General features: G+C 51.6%; 1 protein-coding gene and 1 long non-coding RNA gene across 3 annotated transcripts in view; one reads left to right on the top strand and one right to left on the bottom strand.

The window, feature by feature from the left end:
• Window positions 1–3,769: 3,769 nt before the first annotated feature.
• Window positions 3,770–5,899, bottom strand: LOC146431509 (uncharacterized). Its single transcript, XR_014854667.1, has 2 exons — window positions 5,467–5,899; window positions 3,770–4,496 (listed from the first exon to the last, which is right to left on the bottom strand). It is a non-coding gene; the product is annotated as an uncharacterized LOC146431509 (long non-coding RNA).
• A 594-nt stretch (window positions 5,900–6,493) lies between these two features.
• GRM7 (glutamate metabotropic receptor 7) overlaps window positions 6,494–24,411 on the top strand; it is a 184,803-nt gene continuing 166,885 nt past the window's right edge. The window contains exon 1 of one of the 2 annotated variants that reach the window (XM_085072222.1): window positions 6,494–7,136. In XM_085072222.1, the coding sequence (XP_084928348.1) occupies window positions 6,627–7,136 (510 nt within the window). In that variant the 5' untranslated portion in view covers window positions 6,494–6,626. The remainder of the gene's footprint in view (window positions 7,137–24,411) is intronic. The other variant, XM_085072221.1, reaches the window with a different exon arrangement.

Genomic DNA, 24,411 nt, shown 5'->3' with positions numbered 1-24,411 from the left:
GCATTTTCTGTCTGAATTCTTTGGGGGGGAAAAACTATCTGTCAAATATTTTTAAAGTGTTTTGCTTCCAATTTGGTGAAGCTGTAAAGGACAGAAAAGGGGCGCTCATGGCTGGGAGGGAAAAGCCTCTCAAGAGCATCCTGAGTGATTCCATCAGCTTTAATGCCACTTTGTCCCCTGGAGAAGTCCAGGCAGCACAGCCAGAAGGGGAGGAGGAGACCTGCCTGTGCTGGCTGGCTCCATTTATTGTCTGACATTACAACACTATTATTATTTGGAGAAAGCTGTCTTATTTAATTACCCTGAATGTGCAAGTCCATCATTTTTAATTCAGCAGCAGAGGAAGATGTTCCAAGCGTTAAGGGAATCAAAATATCCTTCGTAAATAAGGAACTGAGGGAACAATAAGTGTTTGGAGGGAAGCAGGCATTGTTCTGTGAGTGGCAGCGAGTTCAGTGATTTGGCTGAAATGCCTGTCTAATAGAGCTGCCTGCTTGAAAGATTTGTGATCTCCAAGGAGCACTTGGGAAGTGTCTCCAGGGGAATTGATTGATCCATCCCTCTCCGATGCCTGGATGGCTCTCAGAGCCTGGACAGGTATTGATGAGCTGCAGGGCTGGCAGCTTCCAAAGTGCTGCCACTCTCCTCTGTCCCCAGCCTGAGGTGACCACAGGGACCTGAGCTCCTGGTCAGCCAGAGGGAACTGCTGACCCCACAGTGACTCTTGGGAGGAGCAAAGGCCTTCCTCCCCTGCCTCCTGATCTTCCTGGAGTGGGAATGGTGCTGCCAGGGGTGGATTCCTCTCTCTAACCACGGGAATCCCAAAATCCCTGAGACTGAGATTCACATCATCAACCCAAAGGTGCACCTGGCACTGCCAAGTACACACTGGATGTTTTGGTTTCCAAAATACAGCGAGTTTGGCTTTAGAACTGGTGTTTAGAACAATTCTGGTTTGATTCTGAATTCATTTGTGGTCATTTCCGAAATTGTCTTGTTGATGGAGACAATTATGGTTTGAAAACCAAAATGAATCCATGGAGAGCCCAGGAGTTGTTGTCAGTGTTCTCCCCTGGCCATGCTGCAGGTTCTGTGTTTGTCTGGTGGCATTTGACATAAATAACCTGCACTGGAATTACAAAATTCACCATCTCTGCACTTGTAAAAGCTTAGAGGGTGGTTATCTTGTTATTATTATCAAAAATTCCTTTTCTGGGATGCCAAGCTCCTCATCCACAGGATAGGATAGAACAAGAGTAATTTACACCACAAATCAGACCTTCTGCCCGAGCTGCTCTCTGAGCACTGAGCTCCATGGAGAGACAACTGCTTTGGTCTGCCATGAGGTCACAGCAGTGGTGTAACAGAATTAGGCCAAATTAGCACAACGTGTTCATTGCCATTTTTGCTTGGAAACAATCCATAATGTCTTGTAGATTTAATAATTTCATCTATTTTATAAATTATGGTCTATTTATAATTTTAATATATTTTAATATTTTATAATTCAATAAGCTGCAAACACCAAAATAATGTTTCCCTTCCATAAATAAGGACCTAGCAAGGTATCTAAGCGACCATATCCTTGAAGGGAATTTGCTGTCCCCTGTCCTCCCTGGAAACCAGAGCCTCACTGACACCTTCTCTCTGTAAACAGCAGCAACAAAGCCCCGAGTTAAGGATCTGAGCTTTTCGCTGGCCTCTGCTCCAAAAATCCATTATTTTCTGAACACCAGATAAGCAGCAGCTCTGGCTGCTTCCCAAGCCTGACTTCACCCAACAAATTAATTGCTTGTACCACGTCCATTACAGTTGTCCAGGCTGACCTCTGCCTGTGCAGCAGCCTCTGCCACAGCACTGCAAAGATTGTTTTATTCCTCCTTGCTGCTGCTCCCATCGCTCCTCAGGCTGCTTCCCCTGGCTGCCAATAACAGGATTTTGTGTTTGCTCTGCCAGCTCTGCCCAGATAACAGCAATGTTTAATTATCAGCAGCTCTGACAGGAGCTCCTCCTGCCATGGAGAAGGTGCCACACCCTGAAGGATGCCAGCGATGAGTTTCCTTCCTTCCTGGCAAAGTCTTTGCTTATCCACCAGCAATTTGGCTGAACCCACAATCTTATTTGACAGGCGAGCTAAGGAATGGTTTTGAATATTCTCTTGGATGTGTTCAAGCAGTGTTTACTTCTAAACAAATTCTCTTGCTAAGAAGATCAGGCCTGGGTTGGGTTTGTTGTTGTTGTTGTTGCGTTTGGTTTATTTTTTCTAGTGAATTTTTGGTTTCTTCTGTGGTTTTTTGAGGGTTTTTTTGGGTGAAGGAAATCTCCACAGGGGGAGATGGATGGAGTGTGTCCCAGCAGTGTGAATGAAGCCTCAGGAGATGGGAGGGAGCTGTGGCTGGACAGACCTGGGTGGGACTTTGGTTCTGGTTTGCTGCTCCCTGGAACTGTGATAATGCATCAAACCCCAGGGCTGCCCTCCCTGATGGGTCATCCTTTGGGTGAGAGAAGCAGAACTGCTTCACTCTGAGCCCAGCAGCTCTGCAGCCCGTGCAGGTGTGAGCACAGTCAGGAATGAGTTCATTGGGAGCTCAGTGGGTGCTGGGAGAGCTTTGGCACTCAGTGACTCACTGAGGAGTGAAACACAAACGTCACACTGCACTGACTGCCCCCATTGCCATGTGCTTCTGCCAGCAGCCCCTTAAAGACATCAAATGCTGCTCTGCTGCAGCAGCATCCCCTCCTGAGCACTGGGACATCCTCCTCCTTCAGACTGTGGCTGCAGCTTGCCCAGGATCAGGAGCTTTGTGAGCAGAAGCAGGGGTGGCTCTGACAGTGGGGGAGCTCAGCCTGCAGGGGAAATGACTCAGTTTCCCTCGGGAACTGCCTGTTGAATGCTCTGAGTGTGGCTGTGGTGGTGGGAAAAGGAATTCCCGAGCTGCAGTGGGACAGGGGCTGTGGCTCAGCACAGCTGTGACACACTCCCTGCTGCCTTTAGTCAGTGCTGCCTCACTGCAGGTATTCAGCACTGAAATCACAGAATGACACAATCATTTGGGTGGGAAAAAGCCTTTCAGATCATCCAGTCCAATATTTCTTCCAAGGAAACACGGCAGTGAGAGATGCACAGACTGTTATTATATGTGGTTGCCTGTCTGAGAGGCCAGACTGGGTGTAGGTAGCTCAGAGCACACAGGGGATGGAGCTCAGGTATGATGAGAGGGACAGTATTGCCAATTTGAGGAGTTCAACTTCAAAGGCAGGACATTGAACACTGATAAACAGGTTTTTTCAGATGTGCAATGCTCCTTGTTACCACAGCAGCCAAGTGCTCAGCAAGGGTGGCAGAGGGACTGGGCACTTCTGGGGATAGCAGAGGACCCAGAGTAATGATTGCTGTAGCAGTTTTTGCAATTAGAATAATCTTCCATGCTTCAGGGCTGAAAACAATCAAACCAGGAAGAGATTAAAGATATCTGCATAGTGCAAAACTCTGTGCTTTTCTTGTGATGCTTCTGCTGCTAACTCCAGAGAAGCTGCTGGGCTGGGCTGGCCCTGGGTCTGCCTTGATCATCCCTGAGCTCCTCAGGGAATCTGCTGTGGGATCTGGAGACTGATTCTTCAGGTGGACCAAGGGGTGAGGAAGAGCAGGATGAAGTCGAGAGCAGATGGATTTGCTGTGGCTTTGAGAGGACAAAAGTTTATATGATTAAATACGAATAACTGCAGATTTGCCCAAAGAAAAAAAAAACCAAAACACAAACCAGGAAGATTTCAAAATGAGGAGGTGACTTCCTGCAAAACAATGAGATTTATTAGAAAAAGTGGTTTATCTCCACATCCTTTCTGAATTGGAGCAGAAAAGGCAAACTTGAGGCTCCAACCACCAGCAAGTCTGGGACAACTGGAATGAGCTGCCAGGGAGGTTTGCAGTTCCCATCCCTGCAGGTGTCCCAGGAACTCCTGGAGGTGACACTCAGAGCTCTGGGCTGGGGACAAGGTGGGCATCGGGCACAGCTTGGAATCCATGGGCTGGGAGGGCTTTTCCAGCCCAAATCTGTGTGAGGTGTGGGCTGCCCAGGGAGGAAGAGCTGTGCTTTCAGCCACTGGTGGACCAAGCTGATGGTCAGCAAGGCCTGGGCAATGGCACAAGCTGGATCACAATACCCAAATGACAGTGAGATAATTTTTATGATGGTTTCAGTCCATGGAAATACTAAATTTTGGTCCCAAGCCCAAAAATTATAATTTCTAGTGGAGAACTCCAGCTGCTTTTATTGTTGTTTACGTTTGTTATTTCCTGGCCCTCCTGCAAAATGCTCTGAGCTGCCATGTCTGCCCAGGCCTGCTGCTGCTCTCCAAACATCCCCTTTCCCCAGGGAATCTCCATTTGCCTGCTCTGGTTCTGGTGCTATTTGAATGGCACCAGGTTGGAGTCCTGGCTTGCAGTAACTTCTGCCAAACACAAGTGGACTTGGAACCAGCGCCAAAGGAAAAACCTGGAAAATACAGTAAGGACATAATCTAAAAAACACAGATATTTTAAGGTGTTCAAATGGCTTAATAATTCCTGTAAGATGTGACAATAACCCCTGGCCAGCTCCAGCTCTGTCAAGGCCTGAGCAGCAGAGGCACTTGCTTGTGCCTGCCAGACTGGGAGCTGTGCAACAATTCAGGGCTGGCAGGTAAAGCTGGCTGGGCCAAAACAGACCAAAGCCACGGGGTTTTACTGATGCTTTTTACTGTCACAGCAGTAACAGTTGTGTCCCTGTGCCTTCACTCAAACACAACAGGTTGGAAATGAAGGGCTGGAGCCAGGCTGGGAGAGCTGGGGGTGTTCAGCTGGAGAAGGATCCAGAGAGATCTCAGAGGCCTTTCCAGTGCCTAAAGAGCTCCAGGAGAGCTGGAGAGGGACTGGGGACAAGGATGGAGGGACAGGACACAGGGAATGGCTTCCCACTGCCAGAGGGCAGGGATGGATGGAATATTGGGAAGGAATTCCTGGGTGTGAGTGCCCAGAGCAGCTGTGGTGCCCCTGGATCCCTGGCAGTGTCCAAGGCCAGGTTGGACATTGGGGCTTGGAGCAGCCTGGGACAGTGGAAGGTGTCCCTGCCATGGCAGGGGTGGCACTGGATGGGATTTAAGGTCCTTCCAACCAAAACCACTGTGTGACTCTGTGACTGAGCAGCCATGGGGTGCTGCTGCTCCAGAGTGTGTCAGGGGGCAAAGATGAACAGCAGCTACACCTGAAGGAGGTATTTATGAAGGAGGAATTAAAGGTTGACTCTAAAACATGTGCTTGGTCTGGTGGGAACATCTGAGAGGTGCATTTTGTGTTAGTCTTGAATTGGGAATGTGGCTGGGAATGGATTTGGTGGTCAGAAGGGAATGGCAACAGGTGTTGTTCCTTCGGGTGTCAGAGTTTGGGGTGAAGGGAACAAAACCAGGATGTTCCAGCATCCTCCAGACCTGGGTGTGCAGAAGAAAAATGGGTCTGAAGATCTTAAAATGGAACGAGATCAGCGGCATTACTCGGGGTTTGGGAGCACAGGGTTACATCCAGGCTGCTCCTCCTCCTCCCGGCTCCATCGGCACCCGCCTCAGCGGGCGGAGGGGCTCCTTGCCATGCCACAGTCCGGACTGCTGCTGTGGATGCCCCGGGCTGGCTGGACACTCCCGCTGTCCCCGGCTGTCCCCGGCTGTCCCCGAGCCCCGCGGTGGCACTGCCGGGCCCCGCGAGCGGGGGAGCCCGCGGCGCTGCGCTCCCCGCCGGGAGAGCGAGGCGGAGGAGGGAGATGCTGCTGCTGCTGCTGCTGCTGCTGCTCCGGTGGGGCTGAGCGAGAATCGCCCGCGCAGCGCCTTCGGCCGGCGCTCCCGAGCCCGGTCCGGCTGCGGGGAGCGGGGAGAGGAGAGAGGAGAGAGGGGAGCGGGGAGAGGAGAGAGGGGAGAGGGGAGCGGGGCCGCCCCTGTGCCCCCGAACCCAGCGCCGGTGGCTCCGGCTACACCTGTAAAGTCCCATCCCCCGGCACGGCGGGCGCAGGGGCCGTGACCACCGGGTTCTATCTCCATCGCCACCTCCATCCCCGTCTCCGTCCCCATCCTATCCCATGCCCATGCCCATGCCCATCCCCATCCCATCCCCATCCCATCCCCATCCCACCCCACCCCATCCCATCCCATCCCCATCCCATCCCCATCCCCATCCCCATCCCCGTCCCCATCCCCGTCCCCATCCCCGTCCCCGTCCCCGTCCCCATCCCCGTCCCCATCCCATCCCCGTCCCCATCCCCATCCCATCCCCATCCTATCCCCATCCCATCCCGATCCCCGTGGCTGGCGGCCCGGGGCGGTGCTGCCGGTGCTCCGGTGCTCCGGGGCGGTGCTGCGCAGCGGCGGCGGGCGGAGCGGGGGGCGGGCGGGGGGCGGGCGGGGGGCGGGCAGCCCCGGCCGTTTAAAGCGGCAGCGGCGCGGCGCGCTCCCCAGTGCCGGTGCCGGGAGCGCGGCGGGCAGGGCAGGGCAGGGCAGGGCGGGCGGCGGCGGCCGAACCCGCAGCCCTCCCCCGGCCATCCCGGCCCGGCCCGGCCCCCGGGGAGCGCGGGGCAGCGCCCGGGGCCGGCGGCGGCATCACCATGGGCCGGCCGGGCAGGCTGCTGCGGCTGCTGGCGCTGCTGGAGCTGCCCTGCTGCCTGCTGGAGCTGCTGCTCGGGGAGGCGGCCCGCGGGCAGGAGATGTACGCGCCCCACTCCATCCGCCTGGAGGGGGACATCACCCTGGGCGGCCTCTTCCCCGTGCACGCCAAGGGCCAGCAGGGCTCCCCCTGCGGGGACATCAAGAAGGAGAACGGCATCCACAGGCTGGAGGCGATGCTCTACGCCCTGGACCAGATCAACAGCGACCCGGAGCTGCTGCCCAACGTGACGCTGGGCGCTCGCATCCTGGACACCTGCTCGCGGGACACCTACGCGCTGGAGCAGTCGCTCACCTTCGTGCAGGCGCTCATCCAGAAGGACACCTCCGACGTGAGGTGCACCAACGGCGAGCCGCCCGTGTTCGTCAAGCCGGAGAAAGTAGTTGGAGTGATCGGGGCGTCGGGAAGTTCCGTGTCCATTATGGTGGCCAACATCCTCCGGCTCTTCCAGGTAGGGCCGTTCGCGGCTGCCCTGTGCCTCTCCAGGTGCTCCATCCGCTTCCCTCCGGAGCGGCCGCTTCCCCTCCCCGCCGCCCTCCCCGTCTCCCTTCTCCACGGTGCGTGGCGCTTTCTGGATTTATCGCCCCATTTGCACGAAGCAGTCCCTGAGGGAACGGAGGAAAAAAAAATAGAAAAGGAAGAAAAGAGGCGCCGGCTGCGCTGGGTTTTCGTTCGTTAGCGAGAGCCATGGCTCGGCGGGGATGGATGCGGGCGCAGGGCATCCCAGCGGGGCTCGGCCGGGACAGCTCCGCGCACGCAGTGCCGGCCGTGCGGACAGGGCTGGCGGGGCGGCCGGGGGTCGCGGGGGTCGGGGGAGGGTCGGGAGAGGGTCAGGAGGGGCTTTGTCCGGCGGAGCTGGGGCCATGCGGGGCAGCCCCAGCCGCCAGCCCTGCCGGCTCGGCTCCCGGCTCCCTCCCGAGCCCGGCCGGCCGGAGCGAGGAACCGGAGACGGCTGCAGCCCGGGAGTGCCGCTCCGCGCAGCCCCAGGCGCCGGGAGGAACCGAGGGATGAGCAGAGCAGGAGGATTAGAGAACCGTGTGTGTGTGTGTGTGTGTGTGTGTGTGCGGGGGAGATGCGCTGCAGCGCCTGCCCGCTCTCCCCCTCCCGTCTCTCCTCCGGCTTCGCTGCCATCGCGCCCCTCTCGCCCCTCTCGCCCCCGGCGCTGAGCCTCGCTGGGTGTCGTGGCACGGACACTTGTCACCCCTGCATCCCTGTGCCCCAGCTCCGCGCGAGGCCATCCGCCCTGCCCCTAGCAGGCTCCGGTGCCGCCGGGTGCGGGGGTGTCCCCGGGGGTGGCATGTCCCCCTGGGGCGCTGCTGCAGCCGCCGGGCCCCGCAGCGAGCGCCGGCTGCTCCTCGGCAGCGATCGCGGGCGCGGTGACGGTGACAGAAGCGCCACCAGATGCATCGTGAGCAGCGGAGTTCCTCGCTCCCTGTCCTACGCCTTCGCATGCGGAAGGTGGTGGAGGGATTTTTTTATTTTTGTGCAGCGGGCGGAGAGATCCCCCGCTTTTCCCAGCTGGAAACTTGTGAGGTTTTCACGGCAAATCCGCTCGGTGCTGGCAGCAGCCGCCGAGCCTCCTCATTCCCATCTGGCTGCCGGTGCCATCTCCGGCCGCTGCAGCCGAGCCCAGCGGGGCGATGCCATCCTCGCTGCCCTCGCTGTGCCCGGCCGGGCTCTCCCTGCCCATGTTCCTCAGAGAGCACCGAGGAGCTGCTCCGGGCTCTCCCTGCCCGTTTCCCTCAGAGAGCACCAAGGAGCTGTTCCGGGCTCTCCCTGCCCATGTTCCTCAGAGAGCACCAAGGAGCTGCTCCTTTTCTTCGCTCGCCTCCCCCTCTCGGCAGGTTCACACGCCTCGCTGGCGGATCCAGCGCTGTGCTGAATCTCGCATAATTTCTGTGGCTTCGCCGTGCGGGTCCTGTTCGGCAGCGCCGCCCCCGTGCTCGGAGCTCTGCTCCGTGTCCAGCCCTTGCCCGCTCCATGCCCGGCTCCGTGCCCGGCTCTGTGCCCCTCTCCTGCCGCTCCGTGCCCCACTCGGTGCCCCGATCCTGCCCAGCTCCTGCCCGGCTCCGTGTCCAGTCCCGGCCCGGCTCCGTGCCCCGCTCCATGCCCCTCTCCGTGCCCAGCTCCGTGCCCCACTCGGTGCCCCTGCCCGCTGGGTGCTCCCGGGCTGCAGCCCGGCTGGGCTCGGTCCCGCTGAGCCCGGCAGCTCGGAGGCACAGCAGCGCTGCCCAAGTTGCGCTCCAGCCCTGCTCAGCGCCGCTCGGGGCTCCAGCAGCCGGAGGGTGCAGTGGGGCAGCTCGTTCGCTCCAGCGCTCATCCCACAGCGCATCCTGGGCACTCCCCACCGAGAGCCAGTCCGGAAGGGAATCTCAGGCGCAAGGAGCCTTTTGGATAATGCCACGATACCTGCAAAGTCTTTGGTGATACATTACGTAATGGACTTTGCAGAAAATGAGATATTTAGACAGTTTCTCCATGTAGAGATATTTATATACACTATATGTTTTAATATTTTGTGACTAAGCGTCTGTTCAAAGTGGGAATTTAACCAAATCACCCAGAAAGCAGGAACGGGCCCATACTGAGGGATTTCACTGAGTATATATTTTACAGCTTGGATCAGCCGCCTTGAAGCAGATCTTTCATGCCGTCAAACTGTTCCCCATTGTTCCTCTCCTCCTTCAAAACACAGCTCAGAACATGCTCAGCCAAAGAGGAATAGAAAAGAACTATTTTAGGAGGAGAGCTGGACCTGTTCAACAACTAAGTGCCATTGTGTGTGGGTGGGTGAGAAGCTCTAAGTTAGTGGAAAGAAGAAAATCAAGTACCGATCACAAAAAAATCTTCTTAACCTCAGCAGTCTCTGAAATTCCCGAGTGTGGCAGCCAGCTCGTGTCTCAGGGGTCGCTGTGGGTTGTGCTGCCCGGGGCGGTGGGGTGAGGGGTGGGCGGGTGGCTCTTGAACGCTTATTTTCATGCCCAAATTGGCTTTCCCCTCACATCTGGTAGATAAAAGCTTTTTCCATCTGTGGAGGCTCCTGCAAAGAAATCTTGCTGGTGTTTCTGTTTCTCTGACAGTATCTTGGAAGAGAAGTATTTGTGCTCTGCCTTAATGTGGGGAGAAAATCTGTGTGTATATATATGTATATATATATATATATATATATATATAGATATATATAACCCATCCAGAGCACAGCGGGGCTTCCTCTAGCAGCTCCTGGTGCTTCAGGCACTTCCTCCCCAGGAGGGGCAAAAGATCCAGGCTGTTCATCTTCCTCTCTGCATGGGAGGCTCTGTTATCTCTCCCTGCAGCTCCCCCGTTCCCAGCGCAGCACAGAGGGCTGGGAGCATCGGCAGCCAAAGCCAACAGGTGGATCAGCAGGGAATGGCAGGGCCAGGGTCCTCTGGCTGGAATTCATCCGTGTAATTAGTGCTGGAGGTTCTGTAGCAGCTTTCCTGGGGTGAAAAAATGGTGGGAGTGATGTCCGTGACACTGGGGGGTTTGCTGTCCCTCTGTCCCTCTCTCCTCACTTCTCCCTGAATTGCTGCTTGGATAAAAGGGGATGGGAGTAGTTGGGCTGGGCAGATTCCTCCAGGAGTGTGGGGAAATCGCAGGTATTCAGCATCCCAGCTGCTGCTGTAAAACCCTGGTCAGCCTTTCTCCAGCTGCAGGGTCTGTGCTGATGGAGCCAAGCTGAGACTTTGGGGTGCTCCCTCTCCCGTGGGTCCCACAGGAATTCACCCCGAGCTGTGTGCAGCAGGGCTGGATGAGTGCCCAGGAGCTCTCCAGCTTGCCCATGGCTTCCTTTGGGAGGGGTTGAGCCAGGAGAAAGTCTTTATTTTCCATCTGTGCTCTTTACCTTCAGCCGTGCAGCAGGGTGAGTGCCCTGGCAGCACCCAGCCCCTCTGACTGCACCCCTCGGGCTCTATCCCATCCCTATCCATCCCAGGAATGTGAAATTCCACCCAGCTGGCTGTGCTGCAGCACTCGGATCAGTGCTCCAGGACATGGCTGAGCACCAACATCCAAGTGTGTCGAAGGCAGGACGTGTTCAGAACACAATTCTATCAGTGCACACCAGTAAATGGCAGCCTGGTCATAAATTAAATATCTCTCCTAAAAATAACACTGAAATAATTTGGAAAGCTGCTTCCAAATGCACTAGGGAGTTCAGGCAGGATGGTTTTAGGCTGCTGGTTTTGCTTTGGAAAAAAATGCTGTTCCTTTGCAGGGTCGTTGCTTTCCTTACAAATGGAACTCCATGAAAATCGAGTAACTGTGCTGAGAAAACATTGCCAGGTTGTTTCATGTTTTCTGGGTGTAGAACCATGCAATATGGGGAATATTAGCACCCTATTTTCTTTTTTTTTTTAATGCTGGAAATCTAATTTTTGTGCTCCCTTAGAACCCGAGGCTTCTCATGACCAGCTTTAATAACAAATCACTGCTCCAGGTTTGTGTCCTCGGTGGCTGCAATTTGAAGAAATCAATCAAGAATAATTCTGTTCTTGTCCAAATTGCTGTGGGATTTGATCAGGGGTGGCTCTTGTGGCCCAAGGGGTGCTGTTCCCGAGCTCCTGCAGGGCACTTTTCAGCAAAGTGGGCTAAAGGAGATTGGGAGTGTAAATTGGAACATCCCTGATCTCCCCGGGGGTTGTTGGCTGCATTTCCTTCCTGCCGAAGGAGGAAGATGACAGTTGCAGTCCTACCTTCTGCTCCAGCCACAGTAATCACAAAAATGAGATTATTTGGAAAGGAAGGGAGCTTGAAAGTGCAGCTCTGAGTTGGATGCTGCTCTTTTCATGGAAAATGCACTCGCTTTTCCCAGGCTCTCTGGGGGAAGCTGTCGGGCTGGGATTGCTGGGATTGTTGGGATTGTTGGGATTGTTTGGATTGCTGGGATTGGGATGAAGGGAAGGAGCACTGGAGTCTCCTCCTGCCAGGAATGCCCCTCAGAAGGGCAGGGCTGAGAGGGAATGGCTGTACAGAACCATGGTGATCCCAAGCTTCCAAGGGATCCTTTGGAAGTGTTTGGTTTTTAAGGAATTCTACACTGCCAGCCAGATCAATTTCTAGAAACTCCTGGAATTCCCAGGAAAATGTCTGCAGGCTGGTTGTGCCTCCCTCTCTGCTCTCAGGTTGAGTTTCCTGCAGGAAGGTGGGATATGGACTGTTCCATGGGATGGAATTCCCATTCCAAAGGCACCTGTTGAGCTCCTCCTGCTGACCTTGCCCTGCTGAGATGCTGAGGAGGTTTAATTGATGGAAATACCTGAGTTCTCATTGGGGCTTAGGAAGAAAACTTCCACACTTCAGCAATATTTTTGTCTGGATGCTGATTTAGTGTGAACTCCTGACCTGATTGTTGCATTTTCCTCTCCTCACTTCAAACAAGACAGTGGTTTTTAGGCAGTGGAGTAATGATTCATTCTAGAAAAGACATTTCAGGAGAACTCCACGTTTTCCAGTTTCTCCCAGAGAGAGCGAAACAAAAGCTGAAAATAGGAAACAGCAAACTTGAATTCTTTGCCTCTTCTCACAAAAAAGGGGGTTTTGTGTTCCTTAACAACGTTTCATTTCAGCAGCCTCTCAGTGTTTGTCCTTGTTGGCAGTGAGGCCCCTGAGGTGTGGCAGCAGCACCCTGAGCCACATCTGTGCTGTGCTGTGCTGTGCTGCACTGGGAGGCTGCACTGGAGAGATGGGCAATCCCTTTTTCCCTCTATAAATAAAGGGCCAGGAAAACCCTCACTTCAGGAATTCCACATGGGGAGTCACTGATGGGATGGCAGAGGTGCTGGGAAGGTATTTTTCTGGAACGCTGTGTTTCGGAGGTGAAATTTATTTTCTTGACAAGGCCAAATTCAAATTCAGGCTCTTAGTCTGTTTTCCAGTGTCTCTCCTGAGGCAGAGGGTGATTGGGAAGGAGGCTGGTTCTCCAGGAGGGGGATGCTCACCCAGGGAGAGGAACAGGGCAGAGGGTTCAGGGTAACGGGGGTTGGCACAAGGCAGGCAGAGCAGACATTCAGCAAGTTCACTTGTGCAGCTCCCAATTTACTCTTTGAAACAAAATAAGGTGACCTCTCTGGAATGACAAATGGAGGGATCATTTCGAGGCATTAATTTTTATGAAAGAATTATTGATCTGCTTTGGAATCTCATAACAGTAATACTACAAAACTACATGTACTCCGTTCCATATTTTATTCTATTAAATGAGTTTTGCTCGGAGGCATTAAAACCATGCAGCACAATACTGTGTTTCATAAGATCAGATGTTGTTATTTCTATTTATAGTCACCTTCAAATTAATCTCAATGAGTGACAATGCTGACTGTCCCAGACGTTGGACTATGATGAATTTTATCATAATATTGGGAGATACGAAGCATGTAATTAAGGCTGTTTGGAGAGCATGGAATCCAATACAGTCAGGTCATTAGTGTGGTGGAGAGATCGCCCAGGCAGAGAGAAATCTAAAGGAGAACGAGGATTTCCAAAGCTTTGCTTGTTACTGATGATTCATGAGGTCCTAGCAGGCCTTCTGCTGAAGGCACTGCAGTTGTCCTGAGCCATCACTAAGGTAATGGGAATAAATGTCAATGGGAACAAAGCCTGGTCCTGTTCTGGAGATCTCCCCTTCCCAAGCCCTGCTCTGCCCAGGGTGGTGCAGCTCCAGTGTTTTCACATTCAGGGCATATCCTACAGGGCTATTTTGGTCTGGTTTTTGGGAAGAGGATTGCCTGAGGTGTGGAGGTGGAAGGGAGAGTTTGGAGCAGTCGTAGGTCAGAAGGTTTCATCCTGATGATGGTTGTGCTTAATGGCTCTGAGCATGGCTGTGCTTGTGGGTGTTTTTATACAAAAATAGATTTCGTTATACAAAAATATTATTGCTGGTAGATATTTATGTTGTAAATGTGAGCTGTAAAAGGTCTTGCTGAGGGCTTGGGCTGGAAGGGGAGAGCAGACTGCGGTGTGGGGCTGTGCTGCTGGGGACAGGAGGGAGCACCTCTGTGTCCCTGTGTGACAGCCCTGTCACCTCCCTGTTTGCCCTTCCCATCCTGCTTGTCTCATATCGTGGTGATGTCAGGGCTCAGCAGAATCAACGAAGAGTGATACACAGAGAAAAGAAGTGCTTTAGGAGTTCTGAGCCACCTCAGAGGCTTTAGCAGCTCCAGCAACAGGTTGTGTTTGGGCTTGGCTGCTCCTGGGGGGAGTGAGAGAAGGGACGAGAGGCAGAAGGTGTGCTGGGAAACAGGGCAGAGCAGGGAGAGGTGAGCACAGGGCTGGAGCAGCGAGGAGATGCTCTAGGAGAGGTGAGCACAGGGCTGGAGCAGCGAGGAGATGCTCTGATGCTCTTGGAGCAGCTCTCCCTCTGGCACAGAGGAGCCTCAGGTCACCGCTGGCAGCAGCAGGACCCGGCTGGGCACAGGGCAGGGCTGTGTGGCTCTTCCCTCTGACAGCTCCTGCCCTGCTGTGCCCAGAGGCTGCTCAGGGGCCGAGGGCAGTGCCAGGGGCTGAGAGGTGCCTGTGCAGCCCCAGGGGTGCCAGGCAGTCCAGGGCAGGCTGGCACAGTGCTGTGGCCCCGGGCAGTGCCCTGCTGAGCTCCGTGCCGCTGCCAGGTCAGGAGAGGCTGCTCAGGAGCTGCTCGGTGTGATCCTGGCTCTCCTCGCTGCTCCGGCTCTCCCTCACATCTTGCTCGTGCGTTTTACAGCTGTTGGAGCTTTTCACTCGCGGGTAAAACAACTGCTGACAAAGCCAAAACCTCGAGCTGGAGCTGTCCTGGAAATGACTCAGCTCAGGTTCCCTCAGGTGGGTTGACACAAAGGTGGCTCTCAGCTCTGTGCCAGAGCTGTCCCTGTCCCCTGGTGCCACAGGGGTGCACAGAGTGCCAGCAGTGCCCAGAGCTGTGGGCTCTGCCCAGGGCTGCTGCAGCCCTCGGGGAGCTCAGCCCGCTGGCACTGGGGGTGTAAAGGTCCTGTTAAGGTCCTGTTAAGGTGTCAAGGTGTGAAGCAGGTGCCACTGGCACATTCCCACCCTCTGGGAATGTGGGAAAGGTGAGGATGATGTGACCACAGCGGCTTGTAGGGTGAGCAGCACAAGTCACCCTCCTGTCCTGACCCCAACCCCAGTGACAGCAGGGCTGCTGTGACAGTGACAGTGCCAGTGGTGATCCCTGCAGGTGGCTTTGCAGCAGCCATTGATGGTGTCCTGCACAAAGCCCTAACCCTGACCTCCCCTGGCTCAGAGCCCACAAGCAAACAGGGCAGTCAGTGGCAAGGCTGGGCAGGATGGAGCAGCTCCTGTCCCAGCACCATTGCTGTCTCAGCACGACATTCCAGCATCTCCTTAGATGTGCAGCAGTGTCTGGGTTGGTGGGAAGGCAGCAAGCTGGGCAGGGAGCTGCTTCACTCATCCCCTTGGGCATTTTCAGCCCCTTCATTCCTGGTGCCATCCCCTCCTCCTGGGACACTGCCAGGGATCCAGGGGCACCACAGCTTCCCTGGGCACCCTGTGCCTCCCAAACCCACTGGCTGTCACCTCTGGAGCCAGGCTGCTCCTAGCAGATGCCTAAGCTCTCCTGTAAACTTTTCTGAGTTCCTTTCTTCAGGAAAGACTAGGTTTTTTTTCCCTCTGAATACTCAGCTTTTATCCTCTGCTGGAAGTTCTCCTGGTTTCTTCTGGCTCTATTTTCACAGCAGGCTTTGAGGCTTGAGTGCAACACAAAATGCAGTAGGGATGTTCCTAAAATGAGACTTCTGCTCTCCCTTTGATACTCAGAGATAGATCCAAAAAGCAGAGGTTTGCAGGGCTATAGTGGGAGATATTTATCCCCAAGATGAACATGCACTGGGGTGGGACTGGTGGAACTGCAGCTCTGCCTGAGCCAGGTTGGAGGTGTCAGCCCACATTTGCAGCGCTCTGGGCAGGTATTTTAAAATTTTTAATTTTTTTTAATATCAATTAAAAAAAAAAAAAAATTAAATTCTGTCTCATCCCAGTGGTGCATTTCCAATCTGAACTACCTGTGTTCAGAACCAATCCCACAAAAATCCCACAACAACTTTGCTTCCACAATAGCCTTGCTTTAATGAAACAAAGATTTTCCAAATTCAGAAAGCAGTAAATTCCCAGTTCTCCCTATTGAGTGTCTCTGATGACAAGGACAGAAGGATCTGTGTCCCTCCATTGTCCCAGGTGGAAATGCCCAACTTTGGATCCTTGCAAGTTTGTTTTCTCTCCTGCCATTTTAGGATTTGTGTGGAGCAAAGCAAGCCCACACACCACAGATTTCCTAATAAACTCCTTAGTTCAGAAATATTTTAATGTCAGTAATTATGCATCCAGCAGGATGGAGATTTGTTTCTGGGACCCCTCTGTGCACCCCCTGTTTATGGAGCCACCAGCATGACACCAATTCCCTTCTAAAATAAATGTACAAATGTGCTTTCCCATTGAAGTGGAGCCCTAATGGATAGGATCAAGGCCAAACCCCATTTAATAAAAAATGGCAGGAATAACTGCAAAAATAAAGACAAACTGTCAGCTCCCATTTGGCAGGAAGTTGTTCTTTTTCGCAAGAATGAAATCCAGCACTAGCAGAGATGGTTTAGTGATTTTTAAAGCAGGTAATTTTGTGGCAGGGCTTGAATGCACAGAAATTATATTGACAATAAAAATTAATTAAATGACTTTTTGTGGGTTTGTAGTTTTTCTACCTGACAGCAGTGCAGAGAATCTCCAAGTAACTGGATGATCCTTAAGGTTCTTTCCAACCCAACCTGTTCTGAGGATGATGATGGTATGAAGGAAATTATCTTTTTGAGACGTGTGGCTACAGTGGAGGATTTTTCAAATGAGGAGAAGATGTTTTGATGCCCCAGCAAGCCTTGGACAACTGGAATGGACAATTGGGAGGAGGTTTGCAGTTCCCATCCCTGCAGGTGCCCAAGGAATTCCTGGCTGTGGCACTCAGAGCTCTGGGCTGGGGACAAGGTGGCCATTGGGACAGCTTGGATTTGGTGATCCTGGAGGATTTTCCAGCCTCAGTGATGCTGGGATTGTGTGACCTGTGAGCTCATTGCCTGTCCAGTGCCTGGCAACACCTCCTGCAGCAGCATGTTGGTGTCCAGGTGGAGGATTTTGTACTTTACAGCATTTTGGAAGATGACACACACAAAAAAAGGAATTTTCCATCTGCCTGCCTGCCCAGGGCAGTGACAGCTCGTTTGCTCCTGTTTAGCTCAACTGGAAATAAAGGTGGAAATGAGGAGTGGCCTGGGTTTTTCCAGCCCAGGGCAGCTGCACAAGTCCTTCATGGCACACCAGGGTTCCCAACACCTCCACGGGAAACAGGAGCAGAGCAGAGCTACTGCAGTGCCTGGAAAAGCCACTTGCCTCCTTCAGGAATATTTTAGAGACATGGTAAACTGTGAAGAGCATTAAATCCATGAAGAAATTAAATAAATCACAAATACAATTTTTCTCACCTGTGAAAAATGTATTTTGCTGGAGAATCGAATTGTTGTTTAAAAAAAGCCTCCCACCCCTGTGCTTATTTTCTCAGGAACAATTTCCATACATTTCAGAAGAGAATAGAATAACTCTGAGCACAGCAGCACCGAGGAATGGGGCTGAGAATTGATCTGTAAAATGTCCTGCTTGAGCCCAGCCAAGCTTGTGCTGTTCCATCTGGCAGGGAACTGCTGGTGGTTCCTCCTCAGCTGTGCCTCCCCTGGCTCTGCTGGGCAATGTGGGCATGGAAACTCAGCCTGGGGGGTTTGCACCTCTGCTGCAGATTCCAGCATGCAGGGACTCTTCCTGATGGTCAGAACCCAGGAGCTCAGCCTGGCTCTGAACTCTGCAGGGCCATTCCTTTGAATGGTGGAATCACTGGGCTTGGAAAAGACCTGCAGGATCAAGTGCAGCCTTTGGGGTGCATCTGGGGCTCTCCTGGCCCTGAACTGTTGTGTGTCTGCAAGGACAGAATGCAGCAGGAGCTGAGATGTTTCTGAAGCAGGGAAAACGACAGCAGTTTATTAAAAATACCAACATTTCCTTGGGGCAAACTCGCTGCTTTGTGCACCTCAGTGCAGCAAATGATGGCACAGACTGTAGGCAATGCTTCATTGAGAAATATTCCTTTGTTTTGCTTTTTGCTGCTTTTTTCATGATGAATTTTTTAGCAAGCAATGTGTGTTTCTCCTGCTTAGCAGAGAAGCTGTGGTTGTCCCTGGATCCCTGGCAGTGTCCCAGGCCAGGCTGGACAGAGCTTGGGACAGTGGAAGTGTCCCTGCCATGGCAGGGGTGGCACTGGGTGGGCTTTAAGGTCCCCCAAACCCAAACCACTCCACAGTCCTGTGACCCAGAGGCTGCCATGCTGAGCCCAGGGAAGGGACATGTTTGGGTAGGTGACAGCCTGTCACTGCACAGAACAAAACACTCTCAGGAGCTACAGCAGATTTAAAAATAGAACCCACGGAGCAAATGGCCTGGCAGGGAGAGGCAGGGCTGGGAGAGATGGAATTGGTCCTAATGGGCTCAGGCTGTGCTGGGGATGGAGCTCTGCAGCTGCAGGTGGGAGCACAGTGCCTGCTCTCTCCTGTGGCCCTCAGCAAGGTTATTTTTGTCCTTAATTCGGACACAGAACTTGCCCAGGCTTGTTTGGGTGCTGTGAGGGGCTGCTGGTGCTGGGTGCTGCTTCTCCTGGGAGGGGCTGGGGAACCAATGCAAACCAGGGCTGCTCTGGGGCTGGTTTTATATGTAAAATCTCATATATTGAGAAAATCCTGATGAGATCATACCTGACTGCAGAAAGCAGTACATGGGCTGACTCCTGCCTGCAGCAGGGGAGTGCTTGGTGCAATCCCAGGGAAGCAGAAATGGGATTTTTATCTGATTTTTATCCCACTCCTTGCTCTCGGTCCCATGAGCTTTCCAAATGAATCCCAGCAGCCCCATGGACCCTGCAGATGCCCAGTGCCCTCCCAGTGCCCTGCCAGTGCCCAGGGCTGTGCAGGAGCTCCAGGGGCAGCAGGGTTTGACTCTGTGCTCAGCCCCTGCAGCCTCTCAGGCTTGGCAGGTTCATGGTCAGAACAGCAAAACAAGGTAATTTTTTTTTTTTTTTTTTGGCTTTCCAGGTTATTTTTTCACCCTCATCTTTCTCCCAGCGCTGCCATAAATCAGGCAGAATGTGGTACAACTGGAATCTGCTTTCCTTAGCAGTTGGCAGAGCAGTGTCTGTGCTATTGAACCTGAATCACTGGCAGATGCCAAACCCACAAAGCCCTTCTGATTCTGCAGCCATGCTGCTCATCCCCATTTCAGCATCACAGACACAGGGAATATATTTGGAAGGCATTGTTTGGGGTTTTTGACTGTAAAATCCACCCTGTTGTAGAAATCAGGTCTAACTCAGCAGAATTTGTGTGTTGTGTATAAATCCTTCACCATGAGGACTGTCCTAGGGATTTGGGTTGGGAAAGATGACCAGGAAGGGTTTGACCTCAAGCAGGTCTCCCACCTGGCAATAGAACAGTAAAAAAGCCCCTACCCTGATAGAAAAAATATTAAAAATACAAATTTCTTAAAGCCTTGCAGATATTGAGCTCCTCAAATGCCCAAACCAGAAACCCATGGTTGAACAGTGATTTTAACGAGAGTGGAAGTTCTCATGGTAACTCCTGGCTGCAGGAGCTGGGATTATTAAATGTTATGCAAATATAATGGCTACAGCAGTACAATGTGCTCTGAGATGCTCAGGACATTTCCCCTTCCTTTCTCCCATCGAGGAGAGAGCCCAAGCTGGTAACCCATATATTTTATAGGCATTTTTAAAATTTTCATTCATTTTGGTGCTCTGAGAAGTGAGGGGAGACACGTTAAAAGCAAAAAGGTCTCCTGCTCTCTGATGTAAAAATACTCATTAGCACAAGAAGCTGAAGAATAAAATCTGAAGTGGCACAAAGCAATACTCGTGTGCTGTATGGAGTAAAGTGTAAATAATTCCTTGTGCTGGAGCCAATCCTGCTCTCAGCCCGGGGCTGTGCACCCATCCTGGGGCTGCTTTGGCACTTCCCTACTCCCTCCTGGGTTTATTCCCTAATCCAGGCTGGTTATTCTGGCATCCCAGGTGTTGATCCTCCTCACAGTTTGACATCCTCTCCGTGCATTAACTCCTCCCTGGCATTGTGGTGATAAGGTATTGATGAGAAAACTTGGAGATTAGGGCAGGAGCTGAGCGAGGGGAGGAGCAGCTGTAATTAATGTGTGTTCTTGGTTTGTGTGTCAGTTGGTCTGCTCTTAATGAACCTCGTTAAAGGGACATTAGGGACAGGTGTGATGGACTTGTTGGAAAAGCAGGGAGGCTCTGGGAGGCTCTGGGGTGCAGCAGGAGCAGAGCAGCAGTCAGGCTGGCAGAGGGATTTGCACCCCAGAATGGCCCAGGAGGCACTGGATCTCCCCAGTGCAACCCAAACTGAGCCCAGCCCGGGAAGCTTTCCCACTTTTCCCATTTTATTGACTCTCTAGTTGCCCTAATGTGACTCCACATTTAAGTTGTCTCATCTCTCCCACCCATGATTTTTTCTTTAGCTTTTCTCAAAGTTGATTTTTTCCCCATGCGCTGTTCTCACACATGGTTCTGTACATTAACAATTTGGAGACGACAGTTCTTCTATATCTTTTTTAAAATGTTCCCTGGGGAATTATGCTTCAAACAGGGAAATTGTATGTTTCATTATCAAAAAGGTTTCAGGCTTTATCAGAGTCTTTTTGTTATAGTTGTCATGGAGGTTTTTATTATTATTGTTAAATTGAATAATGGGGAGGAACCTGTTCTTAAGCCTTTGCACAAGAAGTAAAATTTAAATCCAGATAAATCTGCTCTGTTTGTAAAAGTGACTTTTTAAGGTTAACTGCATTTAGTTCCAATCATTGGAAGTGCAGCTTTGTTACTTTATCTGAATTAGATAGCAAGGGGTTTTGCAGCTGTAATAAGGGAAGATTGAACTTGACTTTTAAATGCAGATTGAATATCTGGGAGTTATTTTTCAGGGCCTGATTTCTTGGTAATCACAAGAAACTCTCCATGAGACTTTGCAGGGCTGCAGGAGCTCAGCAGGGCTGGAGCCTTTCGGAAGTGCCATGGAAAGAGGGCTCAGAGCCATGGAATGGTTTGGTTGGAAGGACCCTAAATCCAATCCCTGCCATGGCAGGGACACCTTCCACTGTCCCAGGCTGCTCCAGTGTCCAGCCTGGCCTTGGACACTGCCAGGGATCCAGGGGCAGCACAGCTTCAAACAGAGCTGGAGGTGGATTATGTTTGTAGGAAGCACCAAATTCTCCCATTTGGGTGGCACTGAGATGCTCCCAGCAGGAGCAGGCCAGGATGTCCCCATATCCCAGCCCTTGGCAGGGACAGGCTGAGCCCGTGGCACTGGTGCTGCTCATTGTCCAGCACTCAGTGTTTGACCCAGGGAATTGTGGATTCCTTCCTCTGGCTGGTGTGGAGCAGAAAAGCCTTGCAAAGTGAGATCCTTGCTGCCCTTGGGAAATCCTTGCTCACTTCTGCTCCTTTGGCTAACTGGAAAAGCATTCTGGGAATGACTCAGCTGAGCTAGAGGTGACAAACAAGTTCCAGAACTGTAAAACAATGATCAGAACAATCAGTGCTCACAGTGGGGCTGTGGTTGGTCACACCTGATGTTCCTGTCTGCTCTGTGGTGTTGGTTAAACACATTTGTGCATCACAAGGATGGAAACTCAGAACAAACTAACAGTTGAAGAACGCTGGATTTTGCAATGAAGTGTCTTTGCCACACCATGGTGGAGATCCTGTGTTCAACACCCCAGCTGGCTGGTCCAGAGCATCCTCCCCTGCATCCCGTGCTCCCAGGCAGGCTCTGGAGCAGCCAGGCTGGCAGCAGCCCTGCCCTGGAGATGTGCTGATTGTCATTCTGCACGAAGCCACTGCTATTCAGAGCCATCAAACATCCCTGGGGTCCAGCAGCTCCCGAGTTCTTGGGGCTGGGATGAAATCTGAATGAGCAAACAGGAGATGAAAACCTTGGATGTGAGCGAGCTCCTGCAGCTGGGAGTCACCACAGCAAGAGCAGCAGAGTGGAACCTCTTTGAAATGTGGGTCAGATCCAGCAAAGGGCTTTGAAAGAGTTTTGTCTAAAGAAAAAGGAAAAAAAGTAGAGGAGTAGTTTGGAAATGTCAATAAAATAATAATTCATTTCAGCATATTCAGGCTGCCAGGCTTCAGGGAGCTCCCAGTTCAGAGAAAGCATGAAATGTAAATACTTTATGTAATGTTGACTGTGACCATCAGCCTCATTATGCCTCTGAAATTCATCATTTTTGCCTTCGGATGCTGAAATTTGTTGACAATCAGGAGGAAGAGGAGTCCCCCTGGACTGCTGTGGTGTGGTGCTCTGGGAACTTCCCTTCTAATTACGGCAGGCAGGCGAATTCCAGGAGGCTTTTTAAAATAACAAGTGAAGAGAGTGACCTTTTTTTACAAAGGCTTTGATGAAAGATGTGAAAAAAAATGGAATTCATTAGAATTTTTCTAATTTCCTGACATTCAAATAGGAGAGACTTTCTCAATGTGCATTTTCTCAAACATTTATCGTTAAATGTCGCAGTTTAACAAAGGTCCCTGGACTCTTTGCATGCCAATGAACTCTGCAATTGAATTTAGAAATATAAACTCTACAGAAGGAAAGAATTTCTTTCTGTGTCTACACTGCTGTCCTACAATTCATTACTGTGGTGTAAATGCCTGAATGAGTTCAGTGTAAAGGTGCATAAATGCATTTAAATGAATTTAAAATTAGGACTATTAAAATAACTCTGCAAATCCCCTAAGAGCATTTTGGGGCAAAATTAAATTCAGGGCACACATAAAATATATTAAAAAATAAATATATATAGAAATGAATTATTATATGTGATTTCAACATTATCAGGGTTTTGGTTTTATTGAAATTCATAAGAAAGCACAAAAATAATTCTTCTGGAGTTTTCCAGGAGTGCAGGGAAGGTAAACAGCAGCATCTGAGGGCTGTTCTGGAGAGCAGGCACAGTTCTGCTCTGGGGTTTGTGGGGTTTAGTTGGACTGGGAAACCCCAACCCAAGGCATTGTTCCAGCTTTGTTTAGGGACACAATGGGGCTGTCCCTGCTGTGAAGAATTCCCCTGCAAGCAGGAAAAACAAAGGGATTCAGGCAAGATGCCTTATCTGCCTCCTGCAGATGCACACGGAGAGGCAGAGCAGATTAAGGGAATTGCCTCTGACGGCTCAGAAGCCTTGGAGGGAATTTCCAGAGTGGGAATCCCTGGGAGAGCCACAAGACATCCTTCCCCAGCTGGATGTGCTCCCACGGGACACTTGCTTTTCCTCCCTCCTTGTTACCAAGGCTGGATATCCTCACCCTGCTCTCCCTGGCATCCTCCCAGCATCTCCAGAGCAGAAGTTTTCTCCTTGGAGAGCAGTGAGTTGTGACAGCAGCTCCTGTTTGTTTTCCCAGCACCAATTCCTGGGATTCCTGGTGCCATGGGATTATTATTCCATGGGATAACAAATAAAGGGACTTCCTGAGCACCTGCTGCTGTTTATTGACAAATTTGGGCTTCAAACGGAAAGGTTCAAAACACCAAGACAGGAGGAATTTAGTGTTCTCCCCTTTGGAAAAGACAAGGAAGGGATGGGAGGAAAGGAAAGGAAAACATAGCAATGTCTCCAAGGGAACAAGGAGAAGCAGGTGGGGAAAGGAGCTGAGCTGAGGGTGGGACAGGTGGGATCAATTAGGGGATGATGAGGGAGGAGATAAATGAGAGAGGAGTGGGGTGGGGAGAGGACAATGGCAAGAGGGGAGGAGCAGCCCAGGCAGAGGAAGGTCCTTGGTGCAGGTAAGAGTGATTCCAGCTGCTTTGGGGTTGTTACCGGGGGAGGATGAATTTTTAGCTGTTTAATGTCTGTGCTTTTGGAATTTGTTCTTTGAATGGAACATCAGCACATTGTCTCAGGGAAAAAAAAAACAACCCTTTAGCTTTCCTCTCCAGGGCAGTTCCAGTGCTCTCAAGTGGCTCAGAGCTCCCAAGGAATGTTCCTCTCCTGCTATGAAGTAGCTGAGACTGACTTTATCCCCAGTAATTCCCATCTTCACCCTCTGGCTCCTCAGACCCCACAAACTGTTAAACTGCCCCTTGCTTTGGCAGAAGGAATTTGATGTGAGGCTTTGCCAGGACCTCACTCTGGGTCTTGAGCTGAGTGGAACTTCTGTCGTTAATGAATCTAAATTTGTAGGAGCAACAGAAATTCAGGTGCTGCTTATTTTGTTAGTGGAGTATGAAGTGTGTCATGTAAGCATTTGAAAAGGTTTTCACTTCTGAGGAGGGAAAGGAGCACTTTGGAGTTCATGCTGTGAATTTGCTACAGAGAGCAACTCTAAATGCACTTTTTGTAATGCATGACTTTATTTATTTTAAAAAGGGGCTGCATTATTAAATTTGGCTTTGTCTGTGCAAATAAATGGGAATTATTTTGCCAGCTCAAGTGTTTTCTCAGTCACCCATAAATAAGTGACTTGAAAGTACAATTGATCAGAAATGATGCATTCATTGAGTGTTTCCCTAGAAGGAGGGCATTGAGTTGGGAGTTCTGTTGTGTCGTGGATTCCTCCCTCATCCACAGAATGCCTTTCTCCTTCAAATCTG

This window comes from Lichenostomus cassidix, chromosome 12, assembly GCF_008360975.1.
Source record: "Lichenostomus cassidix isolate B80296 chromosome 12, HeHo_3.0, whole genome shotgun sequence".
In the NCBI taxonomy this organism is placed as follows: Eukaryota; Metazoa; Chordata; class Aves; order Passeriformes; family Meliphagidae; genus Lichenostomus; species Lichenostomus cassidix.
The sequence above is the reverse complement of the archived record's forward strand: the minus strand, read 5'-3'. Positions and strand labels throughout refer to the sequence as shown.